This window comes from Solanum stenotomum, chromosome 3 (genome assembly GCF_019186545.1).
Source record: "Solanum stenotomum isolate F172 chromosome 3, ASM1918654v1, whole genome shotgun sequence".
Taxonomy (NCBI): Eukaryota; Viridiplantae; Streptophyta; class Magnoliopsida; order Solanales; family Solanaceae; genus Solanum; species Solanum stenotomum.
The window spans coordinates 12,159,784-12,175,775 of NC_064284.1; the positions used below are offsets into that span (position 1 = coordinate 12,159,784).

The 15,992-nt window shown below is 30.8% G+C and overlaps 2 protein-coding genes across 3 annotated transcripts in view; both read right to left on the reverse strand.

Moving 5' to 3' along the window:
• LOC125860372 (SUMO-activating enzyme subunit 1B-1-like) overlaps window positions 1-4,887 on the reverse strand; it is a 6,388-nt gene extending 1,501 nt beyond the window's left edge. Inside the window, exons 1-8 of the mRNA XM_049540313.1 lie at window positions 4,771-4,887; window positions 4,520-4,615; window positions 4,387-4,438; window positions 2,904-3,099; window positions 2,038-2,117; window positions 1,786-1,902; window positions 1,527-1,577; window positions 191-257 (exon numbers count right to left, since the gene is read on the reverse strand). Coding sequence (XP_049396270.1) covers window positions 191-257; window positions 1,527-1,577; window positions 1,786-1,902; window positions 2,038-2,117; window positions 2,904-3,099; window positions 4,387-4,438; window positions 4,520-4,608 — 652 coding nt within the window. The 5' untranslated portion in view covers window positions 4,609-4,615; window positions 4,771-4,887. The remainder of the gene's footprint in view (window positions 1-190; window positions 258-1,526; window positions 1,578-1,785; window positions 1,903-2,037; window positions 2,118-2,903; window positions 3,100-4,386; window positions 4,439-4,519; window positions 4,616-4,770) is intronic.
• Window positions 4,888-10,540: 5,653 nt separating this feature from the next.
• On the reverse strand, window positions 10,541-12,043 carry LOC125860872 (probable UDP-arabinopyranose mutase 1). Of its 2 annotated transcripts, none has more exons than XM_049540904.1 (4): window positions 11,712-12,043; window positions 11,370-11,620; window positions 11,105-11,273; window positions 10,541-11,015 (listed from the first exon to the last, which is right to left on the reverse strand). In XM_049540904.1, the coding sequence occupies exons 1-4, from the start codon at window positions 12,012-12,014 to the stop codon at window positions 10,689-10,691; spliced, it is 1,050 nt and encodes a 349-aa protein (XP_049396861.1). In that variant the 5' UTR covers window positions 12,015-12,043; the 3' UTR covers window positions 10,541-10,688. The 2 variants fall into 2 exon arrangements, with proteins under 2 accessions (XP_049396861.1, XP_049396860.1); XM_049540903.1 differs by having other exon boundaries at window positions 11,105-11,288.
• Between the last annotated feature and the right edge of the window lie 3,949 nt (window positions 12,044-15,992).

Here is a 15,992-nt window from a genome sequence, read left to right on the forward strand (position 1 = left end):
GGGGGGGGGATCTACTCATAGGCGTGTAGTTGGCTTAGTCCTTACCTTTTGTAATTAAATTAAATATATATTTTTACTAAATTGTTGAATACCAAGTGGCATTCAGCAAATCTCAGATAAGGAGTCTCTGTATTCCAACCATCATTATAACTGCATCAGAAATTACAAGAAACTGAGAAATGACAGTTACCTCTCATTGCATAATACAGCTTTGACATTCTCTTTGGTAGAGATCTCCAGGGAACTGCAATGGCTTCCTGCAAAATCTAATTTTAGGGCAACCAAATGCGGAAACACTCTGCAACATAGGAAACCCTATGGCTTATGGAATGACAGAGTGAGCTTTTATTTTTGTTGCATACAGGGTTTGAAAGGGATTCTTTAGTGTGTATTTGTAGTTGTTAACAGGGATTGAAAAAGATTCTCCAGTGTAATACACAAATTTAGTTACTAGTCAGTATCTTTCAGCAATATTATCACTTCAAAATGACATTTGCCGATGGTCTATCAAAAAAAACCTCTCTACCTTCATAGAAGTAAGGTTGCGTACACACCACCCTCCCCAGACCCTACAAGTAGGGATTACACTGGGTATGTTGTTCTTGTTGAAAATGTTATGTAAATTATAGTCAAAGAATTTTTGCATTTTTTTTTCCAATTTTAATTATAGGAAGATTGATGTGAACTTCCACTGTATTTGAAATCTAAATGCAGTAATAAGTGTCCAAATTTAAATCAGAACTGGAACTGCAGGCTTTCAGTGCTGAGAGTGGTTATAAACAAGTTGTCAAAGCTGACAACTGATGTCCGGGCAATGGTAAGAGTAAAAATGGCAATGATGGGAGACGAGGAGCAAAAGAACACAGGAAACAAGTTTTGATGTTTTACTCAGAGGCATTGACAAATGCATCCACAAGAATGTGGTGGGTAGGGACATCATCTTTGTGCCTTAATAATTCTCACTAGATTGAATCATAGAGGATGCACCAATAAAATCCTCCACAACATGGAGAATCACTTGGGCAAAAATACTATACGATTAAAAGCTGTTAGATTTTACAAGCTTCACAAATACCGATCATCAAATACTTCAAACAGCACAGAAACGAGGTTCAAAGTGAACTAAGAAATGGAACCACTAACATCTTGCTTTATGCAACAATATAAACCTCATACAACTGAGATGGAGTAAATCACATACTGTCACAGGGTGAAGCATGCAGCTATAACTTGTCATACGAAAAAAAATTCCATTTGTTTGTTGGAACTAATAAAGTTTCTAAACTTCCATAAGTATTGAGTTGACAAAAACTCAAGATTGACTTCAATGAAAATATATTTCTCGATTTTAACTTTCAATTGTTATTGTTTTTTGCTGATTAAGGACTTTCACAATTTATTTAATCATAAAAAAATTATCACAAATAAAAAGATTAATGTAATCTTAATAGTGAAACAGGTTAGTAACAAATTTATCAGGGCTAAACAAAAGCAAATGTTTCTTATATGCTTCAATGGAGTTATACCTCAAAACTTGGATAATGCAATTTACATTCAATCGTCTCTTCATTTTTTTTCTGCAAAAAGGAACAGAAAGGAATTACTGAAGGCCTCAAGTGTAGTTTCTTTTGACATGAAAAAGATATAGACCAACTGGACAAAGAGGCAAAAGAATGAGTAACTCTAGCTTTATCATCATTTAAGAGGAAAAGATTATGTCTAAGAGAAAAAGATAAAATCTGACTGAACGCAGAGGAATAAACAAAGAAATGAATCGGTTATAACCTTACAGTAGCTGAAGTTCTGCAAATCAACAAATATCTCACCGCAGGAGTCACGGCATTCTACACTGTAAAATGCTACACGCTTTGGCAACTTGCGACATTTTGCATTTACTGATTTCTGCAAGGGAAAACATCAACAAAATGACAATAATAGGTATTTTCTAAACGGTACTAGTTACAAAAGAATCTAATAATTTTATTCAACAAAAGCTAAAACATTTAATTTTAACAAATAATGGAAGTAAGATTTTACTTTTGTCAAAAGGGAGCAACAATTAACAACAACAACATCAAACTTCTGAAAGAAATCAGCATCGAAGATGGACAGAGCACCTGAAAAGCATAGTATATATAAGTCATATGAGAAATGAAATCCAACAGCATTTGACAACAGAAAATTTGATTTTGACGTTAAATAGACAAAGTTAGTTAACATACATATAGCGCAACAGCCAATGAAAATAAAAATAACAAGTTCATTCAGGTAATCAAGCTCAAAAAAACACAAGTACAGGCATGTTGGCACCTCCTTCAGTGGTCAGCTTTGGCTTTCAGGAAATGTAATAATATAAGCAATTATCTACACAACAAGGAACCTGAGACTAAATTGGGAGATAGTGAGAATTTTCTTTGGTTGACATTGAGCTGATTCAGATAAGCCGGCTATGGCTGTTTATCAAGAGATTCTAGAGCCTAAGATTACAGGCACTATGTGACACAGAAATTTCCTGATGCACCACGATAGCAAATCAAGAAACTCAAATGCTTAATTTGCAACGATAGCTCAAAAGAAAACAGTTCTTTTTATGAGCCATCCTCAGGTTTCCTATGAAACTTAAGATACTTATCAAAATATCTTTAGCATTCTTTTGATAGATGATGCTTGTGAAATTGTGATGTTGTGCTTAGTTTTCTTTCCAGCTTTTTCCCTTTTAAACCCCCATTACTATGTTTCTTTCATCCGGCATTCAACTAAAGACTAACATTCAGCAAATCAAGAATGATATAAGAAGGAATGTATACATCAAGGAACAACAAGTGGAGATGCCAAATTTTGCAAGTTAGAGGAAAGAAGCAAACTAATAGTTTAAGATCAAAAGAATATAAAAAAAATCCAACCTTTCTCTACAGAAACAGAAACCATAGGATTGAAATCCTTCAAAGAATCACAGCAAAGCTCAGCAACAGACTTCCCCCGGAAATCATTTTCATCGGGAGGAGTTAAGAAATTAGCAAATAATAGATCTTCGGTCACCAACCGGTCATCATTTAGTGTCAAACTACCTACTCCAGCTAAAACAATATTCTTGCAGAACTGAAATGAAGGAAAATCATTAAACAGAACATAAAGGAAAAAAAACATGTTAGAACAAGTATAAGAAACTATTTCTCATGAAAAAATGTAAGTAGAAGAAATTACTCAAATTTGATTTCAGCAACTAGCGTTGTAGGCGTTAGATAGGACATAAACTATCAAAGGGCAAATAATCATGATGTTTAGAATATTTATATAACTTGGCAAAAGTGAAAGGTAAACATTACAAAATGGTTATAAGACCAATAAAGTTATATAGTAGTGAATGTTGGACTATTAAAAATGCAACATTTCAAAAAGATCAGTGTCGCGGAAATGCAAAAGCTAAAATGGATGTGTGTTCATACAAAATTAGATAAGATTAAATATGACCACATTTGTCGGAAGGTGCAAGTAGCACACATTGAGGATAAAATGAGAAATTGTCACTTCAGATGATTTGGTCATGTCTTGCATCGACCTCCAGATGAACCAGTATGTAGGTGTGAACCCATGTGAGTGCAGGTGCTAAAAAGGGACAAGGTGAACCAAAAATAACTTGGAAGGAAATTGTCATGAAAGACCTATAATTCCTTGAAATCCATGCAGACTTGACTAAAGATTGGCCACAATGGATAAAGAATCTATATAGATGATATCAACTAGTCGAAAGTATGTTTTTAGTCAAGTTGGAAGGTTTTACTCAGGTCAAAGAATTTTCTAGGAGTACTATAGCCTTATCATAGATTTATTATTTATATTCCTATAAAAGAATGGACAACCCCTAATGTTATTTGTTATTATTATTCAAATAAATATTTAACTTATTTTCTACTTTAATTTGAATGATTATTTCTTTATAATTATGTGTTAAGTGTCTGAAACAGCTTGCACGCACTTCAACTAATTTTACAAGGTACTTGCTCCTCCCACCATCATAAGTATCGAACAACTAATATCCACCAAGGCTTGAACAAATGTCAAAAATCACCTAGTACTTTTTGCCTTTGCTGGAATCTGAACTTAAAAGACATCAATCCACTTCATTGACTACTAGGTAACAGTCCCTTGGTGCTACTTTTACTTTGTATAATTGTTACATTAGATAGTTTAAATGGAGAAACATGACTCCAACTTGTTTGAGAATGAGACATAGTTGGTAAATTATCACATAACAATCCCAGTTCAAGGAGACAAAACTATAATCAGTGATTAATATGTTCCAAGTATTGATGAATAAACAAAATCCATAAAATACTAGCTAATTAACCTTAAAAAAAAAAAAGTTCAAAAAGTAGAAAAAGGTACCTCAACACTAGTTCCTTTCAGTCCACTAACAAACACATTGGATTTGCTGAGCCTGAAGCAAATAACATATACTAATAGAAATTAAAACCCAAATGAAAAGGTTTGTACACAAATTTATGTGTTTAAAACTTACCTTCTCTGAGCATCAACGCCCCAAACCCTAATTTGTCGATCATAGATGGCAGTTTCCTGCTCCGTCAATTGCTCGCCTTCAGTTCCCATTTGCAACCTGAAAAATTCAGTAAAATACATAGATTATTGTTTGTTCAAATCAACATAAACAAATTGCGACCATAAAAACAGCTAATAGCAATAGCAACAAATTGAATAAAGGGCATACATGGAAATTCGAGAAGAAGACGAAGTAGTGCTAAAAGAGCTTACACTCAAAAGGCAGAACAACTGAAGACGCGGAAGATATTTGCAGACGAATAATGTATTCAACTTCTCCAAATTGTTTTCTTTTTGTGCATCAATTTGCCAAAATACTAAAATTAGAACTGATGAAAATTACCTCTCTTTATAAACCCTTGTTTGCTTATAAATATACCCCACTGTCCCAATTCTGGAGTTTGAAAAATAAATTTACATATTTAAAAATTTGTACATCAAAATCTATAAATTACAACATTCAAGAAATTTAAAATTTTAAATACGACTGATTTAATAAAATATATATTGTATTTATTAATTTCTAGTAGTTGTGATTTTGCTTAGGTACTTCTTGTAGTCCATATAAATTGAATTGCTGAGACTTTTTTTTTTATGTTTTAACTTTTATTTAATGAGATTTTAGCTACTTTACTATTTCTAGTAAATTAGTTTGGAAATAATTAAAATGGTAATAATGAAAAATAGTCTTTAATTTATGTCGTTAATTATTTTTCTTATAGAGTTTGTCATACCTCAACAATTCACTAAGAGCTTGTTTGGATGGACTTAAAAATTGTTCAAATCTACTTTTAAGTCATTATTAGCTTTTGAAAGTGTTTAATTAATTTCAAAAGTTACTTTTAAAAAAGTGCTTATGTAATTTCACCATCTTCCATATTTATGTAGAAGTGCTTCTAGTAAAGCAATAAAATAATTGAAGTGTTACTTTAATATGTTACTCCCTTTGTCCCATATTATCAAATTACTTTTAATTTTACACAATATTTAAGAAATCATAAATAAAATGGTCACATTTACTAATTTATCTTTTATCCATATTAATGAATATCAAGATAATTTATAATGATATTGACAAAAGATATCACTGGAACTTATGTATATTCATTTCAATATAGTCACTACATAGTGAAAAAAAAACTTCTTTTTTCCAAAATTTAAAAAACATTTCAATAATATGCAAAATTTCTCGGAGGCAAAAAAAATTACATGAAATATCGTTAATGGATCTTCAACTTTCTCTACAACAACTTTTATTGGTTTTTTTTTTAATCTTCAAATTTTGGCAGATTAATTATAACTTGTCGTTTCACTATTCTATTTGATCTCTGCATTAAATTAATGCTCTCACTTTATAAGTTGTTTTTAGTTATTCATGTGTATATTTGTTCTTAAACAATTTCATTACCCCCTCTGTCCCATATTAACTTATCACCTTTCTAAAAATAAATGTCCCAAATTACTTGATCACTTACTAAATTAAAATAAAATTAATTAAATTTTTCTCATTTTACCTCTATAATTAATATTCATCATCATGTTCAATGTTCCCAAATTTTCTCTTTGAAAGCTTAAACAAAGTTAAAGTTCCTAGAATTTCTCTTTTCAAAGAGTTCATTAAATACTTAATTACTCATGTACTTATGTTTTCACCCACTTTTATGGGTGAGAGTATGAGTACAAATGAGTAATTAAATATTTGATGAACTTTTTGGAAGAAGAAATTCTAGGAATTTTAATTTTGTTTAAGCTTTCAAAGAAGATATTTGGGAACATTAAGCAGGATGATGAGTATTAGTTATAGGAATAAAATGAGAAAAAATTAATTAATTTTATCTTAATTTAATTAATCATCAAATAATTTAGGATATATATTTTTAAAAAGATGATCAGTTAATATGAGACACGAGAGTATTTTAAGGAAAAATTAGACAATTTGTTTGGACATACTCATTTCAAGTATTTTTGGCTTTTAAGTTTTTTTTTCTCTATTTGTATTGAAAAAGATAAAAAATGATTTTAAGCAAGCTACGTCAAGAATCTCCGAAAATAGAGGAATCCTCGGCTCTTCTCAACACTCTCACTAAGGGCTTCTATTCCAATAAGCCTACTAATACGTTCTATCTGAGCCTAGCTTCCAAAGCTAACTCATTCATAGGGACGGGATAAGGGCTAAAGAATCATATTAAGCTTTAAAAAGGTATAAAAATAAGTTAAAAACTAAAAATTGATATGACCAACTTATGATTTTTAATTTTTACTAGCTTATAAGTTATTTTTAAAAAGTCAATCCAAACACGAGTCTGCAAAAAATGGAACAGGTAACTCTCGAATAACACACGACATTTGCAAAAACTAAAATCCTTAAAATCATTAGAGGAACATGAAACTTTTTAGTAAAAAAAAAAAAAACGGAAATAGTCAATAAATTTTTATTCTATCTTTTGCAGAAAAATAAAGTAAAACAAGCAAAAATAATGGCAATATAGACTATAGTAATACCTGACAAACATGGGAATGAGTATTTGACATCTTGTTATAACATGGTTTGCAATTTCTTCTTCTTCTACGTGGCATAATAATTAATTAGTAATCATAAATAATATATTTAATTAAACTAAATATAATTAACTCACCAATATTTTCGTCATAATCTTGCTTTGGATTTACAGTAGCAAACATAGCCAGTCCTCAAACTTTTCTGTTCCAAAAAATATGATCTTCACAGGTATTTTATACTGCTCTTTTTTATATCTTTAGAATGAATGTAAAACGAAAAAAAAATTCTAAAAGGGGGGATGAATTTATTTTCATTCATAATAAATATGACGGGAAATTTGTAAAGTTCAAGGAAATTAGAAGTGTAATAGTCGCACAATCATTTTAAAGGGCCAACGTCAACCGAGGCCGAATTTATAGAGAAATGATATTTACGAATACGGGGTAGCTATAAAATATTTGTTTTTACTTATTAAATATTATATTGTAATGTAAATAATTGGTTACACAGTTAGTTAGGTAGTTAGTCTGTCAGAGTTAGTTATTCCACTGTGCAGTTAGATTAGATGCTTTCCACTTTTATTTCTGATGTATATAAAGACTACATTGATCAATAGAATGGCTAAGCTTCATTTTCCACATATCAATTTTCTCCCCTGTTCTTCTGTTCTCTAGAAGCTTCCATTGTTACTTCCATTGTTGCTCAACTTAGAGCTTATACTGCTTGTGTTTCACAATTTCTCATTACTAACTCAAAATATGTCTCGAAATACTTTTTTTTTTTTTTATGTCTCGAAATACTTCTATCATTTTAGAATTTCAAGATAAAATTGATTATTTTTTTCTCATTTTATCTATAGTAATAATTATTCTTGAAGACGGCAAACATCTCAATTATGACACAAGTAGAATATATTCAATGAAGAAAATTAATATGTTAAGAGCTTGTTTCGCAGTGCCACTAAAAATTATCTATTTTGAAGATACTTTTTTAAAAAAATATTTTTTTAGAAAAATTCTTTAGAAAAAAACAATTTGTGTTGGCTAATTGTAACAAACTCAATTCCCAGCAAAACTCATAGATGCATTCCAATTACACAATAGGGATACCATAGAAATTCTGATAATTAACAATAGTTACCGGACTGAATTATAAAATAGTAAGAACTAGAAAGAGATGAGAAACTAGATCCTTAAAAAGGGGACGAGGGAATATAGTTTCTTTGTAACAATTTGCATAAACGGTTTCTTCTCATCCGTCGTCTTTTTAACTAGTTGTTAATTGGGCCTGAGTCCCAAATCAGCCTTTACAAAGGCTTTCTAGTTTTGTTGCTTCTTCTCAGCCCAATAACTAGTTGTGTGACATCTATATAGATATTGACATTGGACCGAGGCTGGTTCATAACACTAATTCATTTGAAAAATGTTTTAATAAGCATATTGTGTTTAACTAAATTTTTTTTAAAAGTATTTTTGAGATTCAAATTATAGAGAAAAAAAGTATCTATGCACTTCTAATATTAACAGTTCTGCATGAATATAATTTAAGTTTTTTCATGTTATTTTAATTCATAATCTAAACTTTTAAATACAAAGAGATCCTTAATAATATTTTCTGTGATATATTCAATCTTTCTTTTTTTATGTTAGGAGAATAAGTAGGGAAGTTTATCTACACTCAAAAGGGGATGTAAAGAGTGCATACGGGTTCATCGGAACTTAGTAGTTTAAATTAAAATTTTATTTATGTATTAAAAATATTAGTAAATGTGTAGAAAATAATTGATTTCGAACTTAGGAATCAAATGAATTGTAATAAATTTTTAAAATTTGAACTCATAAATTTTAAATCCTAATTCAACTTATGTTATACGATTAGAAAATAAGAGTAATTGAGAAAGACAAAAGATGAAAACTTATTCAAACAACGTTTGCGTCCTTCAACTTACAATGAAACCATGTACGACTCATGTAATACAATTAAAAGCTCTGTGATGTTCATACTTTTAAAAATATTTTGCAGTATTCATGTCATATTTTTCGAAAATGGACTATAACTTCTGAAGAATCTAACACGTATTTAGAGTTTACGAGTTTCAATTATGACCTCAATTAGTTAATAAACAATAATATTGAATTCACAAACAAATAATTTTAGATATCTCGTAGATTTTTAACATATGTGTAGAGTATGGATAAATTTTTTTGAGTTTATTGAGTTCACGTAAATGACATCACCTCACCGTGTTTTTAATAAGTACTAGCCACATAGATCAAAAAGTGCACTTATCTATTCGTTTGCGTTAGAAAATTGCCAAAGTGCTATTAGTTCGAAAAAGACCGCTAAAACTTATCACAAAATCAAATTTCAAAAACCATAAGATAAGATAATTAGTTTTAAAATTCCCTATTTAATCTCATACAGTTTACAGCAGACAGTCCTTCTTTCTTTGAAGAAAAAAAAACTAACTTTTTCAAAGTTTTAAAACTATAGAAACCCCACAATCCAAAAGCAAAAAATTGTCTCAATACTGAAAAAAGCAAAAATCATCATAATGAAAAGATCAAACAGAGCACTTTACCAACAGTTAATCAATCTTGAAAAAGATTGGGACAATTTTAAGAGATCCAATGAATTACTAAATTTTTCTCAAATTTCTGAAAAATCAGACTCTTCTAGTACTACTACTACATTAGACTTTTTTAAACTTCTTGAAAAGTCACCAAGAAGTTTAATGTCATCACTACAAAACAACGAATCTCCGTTCGAAGAAGAAGGGGTTAATTGGAAAGTACTAAAGAAGAAGAATGATTTAGTTGTTGAAGAAATAATAAATGACAGAAGAACTGCATTAGCCAGTGGTAAACTTAAAGGTAGACGCCTTTTCGGAGAAATTAGTGATGAGAAAAGTTCAATTACTACTGATACTACTACTTCACAAGAAGTAATCAGTGAAGATGAAATATGCAGTGATCGTATTGTTTTACATGAAAAAATGGATAACAATGAGAATGTTGTTGGTGATTCTTTGATATCTGGTTCATCAATTTCTTCTTTTTCGACTGAAAAAGTATCAAAAGAAGGCGAAATTAGGATGATTGAAGGCAATCACAGAGCACCAGTAAATCTGCTGGAACGGAAGGAGAGGCGTTATAGGACTTGTTTATGGTTGCTTGTTATGGTTACTTTTGCAATCACTGTATCGGTGTTCACACGAGGCATTTGTTTGATGGTAGGAAAGCAAGTAGAAGAAGTTGTTCTAGTCCCAACCTGAGCTTTTGTGATTGTGGTTGGTTTTCAATTTTTCGATTTGTTATGAATACGATGAATGATGAGTCTATCTTGTTAAACTTGCACATTTTGTTGTTTTGAGTTTTTGTGATATTTCAATTTGTTAGTATGAAATAATGATACTATATCAATGCCAGGAGATAAAAAGGAAATACGATGTTTATTTCTTATGCAAGCAGAAGAAGCAAGCATATATATTGCAACAATTAACATGTTGCTGCAGACAAGGGTAACTCAATAGTCTAGTACACTGAGTCACTAACTAGGAAATGATAAAAACAGAACTGAATGAAATATCGTTTCAAGATTGATTCATCATGAAATGAAATGAACTAGGCAACTAAGCAGTCCCGTTCTTGACTTTGGCTGGTGCGTTGAATTCTTCCCAGGCCTCAATCCAGGTGACCATAGCATCAGCAAGGTTGTTGAAATAGGGATCAACTGGACCAAGCTTTTCCTTTGCCTGCTTAGCGAGCTCGAGATAGCATTCTTGAGCATTGGTGCATTTCTTTGGTAAGATCACAGATTGGAAGAAGGGAATCATCTCTTCTTGCCAGAACAGCCCGTTGTATTCCTTCTTCAGGTTCACAAACGGATTGCTAGCCTTGCTGTGCCATAAGTATGGCAGCCCTGTCTTCACACCATAGCCCAAATGATCACACACCACCTGCATTTCAAACACTCCGCGTTTAAAGCAAAAGTGGATGACTGTCTCAACACATTTAAACAAATCAAGAAACAGATTATCAATCATACTTTGGTACACCAGCCAGCCCACATATCATCATATCTGCCAAGAGGCTGGCCATCACCCATAATCCCAAAGTACATAGCAGCACCGATAAGTTCTCTGTTAAACGCAAGGTTCATAGCACACATGGGATAGAGAGTCCCTTTGGGGATTGTCAACACAGCATCCACATACCTGTTTGAACCAACACTAGGAAAGTTATGATTATTGAGCAAAAAATATGTGTCAAATGTTTTTTACCACATAAAGTAGAAGCTATAATGAACTAACCTAGTGTTACGATCCAGAGGCTTGACAAGCTGAGTGGGGGCATCATAATCAGGGATGTTAAGCCAGAGTCCATGAGAGACAGCAGTTGGCACACCTGCCCTCAAGCTAAACGGATACCCTCGAACGAAATCAGCACCTTCTCTGTATGGATCATACAGAGTGTTGAAGTAGTAGGGTGTGGATGGTTTTGTCAGATTTTCAAGATGCTTAGCCAACGCATCGATTTCTTTCCCACTTGGATCCTTAGCCACCTTCATCACAAAAAAAATAAAATCAAATCTTTCACAAATAAAGTACAACACATGTTAAATCTATCTACACAAAAGCAACAACAACACTTACAAAGCAATCATCATCAACGGTATAGATGAACTTCTTCTTGGAAACCAAGAATCCAAAGCAACGACAAGCACCATCCTTGAAGGAGATGCAATTGGCCTTAGGACCAAGAATCCTGTTGATGTCATTGCGATTGTAGAGCTCGTAATCGAAGCCCTCAGGGACCTTGATTTCCTTGGTGGGATCTCCATCTTGGATGATGATCAAATGGTATGGCTCAAAGAATGGCCTCCAATCCTCCAAGAAGTTCAAGCTTCTTATGGTTGGTATCACAATGTCTACCTCACCATTCAAAGTTGGAGCCATTCTTTTTTGTTTATCAAATGGTATTTCTTTTCCTCTTTACTTTGCAAGTATCATGACATATAGAGAGCTGTATATATAGTACTCAGAGGTTTAATATGTTCAAATCTTAAGAGTAAATTACATTAAATTATTTTGGCTGTATTAATGCTAAGTTCTTTTACCATTTACTTTATATTACTTTGGACTATATATTATAATTAACTTGGTCAACTTAGAAACAAAATCAACCAAGATGTTCAACTTTAGTTAGTAAATCTCAAAGAGACTCTTTTACCATTCACTTAATAATATTTTGTACTATATAATTAACTTCCCAATTTGCTTGGTCAACAGTCAACTTAAACTTCATTTAGTGAATCTCATATTATAGAGATTTCATTAAAAAAAAAATTAAAGCTTTTTACCTTTAAAAAATATGGAAAACATTCGAATAGAATAAGGCATATAAATCCATCTAAATTATGATGAAATTGTCAATTACATACTTAAACTATACAAAAATCATATTTTCTCCTAAATTTATTTATTTTTCATATTATTACCACCCTGAATGATTTTTTTTTAATCATTTACTCCCCCATCCCACCCCCTTCTAAGACTTTTCTTTTTGTACTTTTCATTTTCACGATATCATTAAGCTAGCTAATCAAGGATTCTACGTAAGTAATAAAGTCAAACCTAAGCATTGTGCATGGAACATATTGAAACAAATAAAAGAAGTCTACGGCATTTATGTATACACTACATCAAAAATAATCTTTGGCAACAATTAATTAACGATAATAGTTTAATTGTTGAAAATATGTTTATATAGAGGCAATTACTAGTGAATAACGATATTAGATCTAATGAAAGTTAACTAATGGTATACTCTTTGTTAATGTATACCACTAAAAACTACTTCTATTGTAGTGTATTAGATGGAAAGAACATTTTCAGCTATACAAAGGACTGGAAAATTCATGCTCCATTAAAGTATATACTACAAATAATATAAAGAAAATCCAACCACTCATAAAGGATTTGACACTTGAAAGACGATGAGGCCCGATCGATTTAAGCTTGAAAGAAAAAAATAAAAATTAAGATATTAAGACTCCTTTTTATGAGTTAATATCTTAAAAGGTCATTGAACTATAGAAAATTATCTAGTAAAGTCATTGAACTTTGTTTTGTATCAATAAAATCACTCAACTTAAAGTTTTTATCTTAAAAAATCACTCAACTTCATTTATCATTAAAATAAATTTGACATGATAAAATATAAAGATTATTTTTATGTCATGTAATTATAAACCCCAAAAATAAATAACCTTATAGAATCTATTTATTATTATACCAGACCCACCCATAAATTGGCTTCAATTTTTTTTTTACTTATCTGTTTGATCTTATCAGTGACATTTTTGAATTCTTGGATTTGAGGTCTTTCAGTGGTTTAGTCCATCAGATTTCAAGGTCCTCGACACAAATTTATTTTACGAATTATGTATGGAAATTTTAATTTGACAACTAATAATTTATGTAATTATTTAATGATAATGGCATGTAGTATTTTTAAAAAAATATATTTTTTATTTGATGAAATGGAGGGAGTATTAGTTAATTTTACATTTTTATTTTCTACTATATAATTACTTGTTTCAAGTCTCGTGACATTACACAGATAAGTATCTTCAATTGTACTAATATTAATTTTTCATATTATTGATATGTAAAAGATTGGACATGAATTTAATGAAGTTAGAGAATATTTTTTAAGAAGTTAATTTGTACAATGAAGGGAATAATTTGACCATAAAATGATAAAGAAGTTGATTTCTCTTTTTTTTTTTTTTATGTGATGATTTAATTTCTCTAATCAGAACTAACAATTGTAACTTGCCAACAACTTCAATTTTTCAGCTATACAATTTGCTGGAGGAAATAATGAAAATAAGAGCATGAATCGGATATATGGGTTTCAGGGTGGGTTGGTATAATAATAAATAAATTGTATAAATTTTATTTATTTGTGGGATTTATGATTACACGGCATGAAAAGTATTTTATTTTGTCATGTTTAATTTATTTTAATAATAAATATAGTTGAGTGATTTTTGAAGATAAAAGCTTTAAGTTGAGTGATTTTATTGATACAAAACAAAGTTTAATGACTTTGTTAGATAATTTCTCATACTTCAGTGACCTTTTAAGATATTAACTCCCTTTTTATATGCGCATGTATGCACATGGTATATTTTATACACGTGTCCGGACTAGACCATGTGTATGCACGTAGTATAAAGTTTAGGGAGGTTAACAATATGAAAATAATAAGGTCAGAGGGTAAATAGTACGAAAAAATAAGTTAAGAGGTAGAAAGACTCCAACATAGTTTAATTGTATAATTAACAATTTCATCATAGTTTAAATATGTAATTGACAATTTCACCATGGGTCAGGTGTGTTTCTATGCCTAATCCTAGAATCCTCTCTAGTTTCAAATTTACTTTTCTTCTATAGGATCTAAAGTAATAGAGATAGTATTCAAAATCTTCTCTAGTATCAGAAGATAGAAAAAACAAAGGAGAGATATAAGAATAAAATTAGACTAAACAACGGTATAATATGACTTAGTTGTGGCTAAAATAATAAGAATCAAATTGGAATAAAAATACAAAATTCATCAATATTGAATTTTATGAAATTAAACAAAATAAACATTTTTTGTTTATCCATTTAAAAGAATTATTTGCTTCTGATTGAAAAAAAGAGAAAAGATCTGACACTTTTGATACACATCAATTACTAATTATAATATCTTTGCATCCTACATAATACATATAGCTAGTTTTAATATCTTTTTAAAACTTCAAAGTATTTAATATATTCCTACTTGATTCTTAGTTTAACTCTGAACTCTTTAAATTTGTTTAGGATTCACTTTAGTTACATATAAACTTACTATATATTCAAGATAAAACAAAAATTAAAATATAGAACCTGGGAACCAATAGAGAAAAACTTTTAGCTGTTTAGGATTAAAATATGAAGACCAGGAAAGGCATAAACAAATTGAAAATGATTTTCATCCTTAAAACTTATAGGAAAATCTCATCAAATTTTATAATTTCAACCTTTCCAGCAAACTGTATTTTCCTGCTATGGCATACACTCTAACACTAGCAGATGAGTTGATGAACAAATAATATGCACGAACAATTGAATCATGATGAGTAACAATGGCTTCTCAAGGAGTACGTTATCTCATGTATCATATTCAACTCATAAATCATTTAAAAAATGGAAAAAGGACAAATATACATAAATGATATGCAGATATCCTCCGTTATACTTTTGGGATATTGGTGCCCCTCCCTTCCAAAAACTAGAGCATATATGCCCTTCACTCTAACAGAAGACTAAATAGGGACACGTGACGCAATCTTATCCGTCGATCCGATATTTAATAAATGTTGGGTCGGTAGTTAAGATTATGACACGTGTATGTCCGTTAGTATAAAGTGTATATATGCTCTAGTTTTTGGACAGCAGGAGCACCAATATCCCAAAAGTATGACGGAGGGTATTTGATACTAATTTACGATAGTTCGGGGTATATTTTTCATTTTTCCCTTTTAAAAATTAAAAGAAAAAAGAAGAAGAGTATCACCAAGAGGAGAATGTTGTCCTCTCTCACTGCTCTGCTCTTCCACCAATTCGATTTCTCACCAAGTGCACCAGAAAGTCATGACAGTTTGCAGTGAAAACTAAAAGCTCCAATACTGGAAAGTCAAGAAGGAAACAGAATGTGGTGTTTTATCATCTTTATTATGCACACGTCGAGCCATTTCATTGAAGTGCACCAAGCATAATCAGGCAGACTCCTAAAACAGAAAAAAATGATACAGAACCATCATTCATAAAATAGAAGTCAAGATTTTTGTAAGGTACAATAAAATCAACTTCTTCTCCTTCTACTTGAAATGTCAATTA

Excerpts from the sequence above, each read along its gene's own strand:
- LOC125860872 (XM_049540903.1), bottom strand. The coding sequence starts at position 12,014 with ATGGCTCCAACTTTGAATGGTGAGGTAGACATTGTGATACCAACCATA. Across the intron at positions 11,621-11,711 it reads CCGTTGATGATGATTGCTTT|GTGGCTAAGGATCCAAGTGG; the intron begins GTAAGTGTTGTT and ends TTTGTGATGAAG. Across the intron at positions 11,016-11,104 it reads GGGCTGGCTGGTGTACCAAA|GTGGTGTGTGATCATTTGGG; the intron begins GTATGATTGATA and ends TTTGAAATGCAG.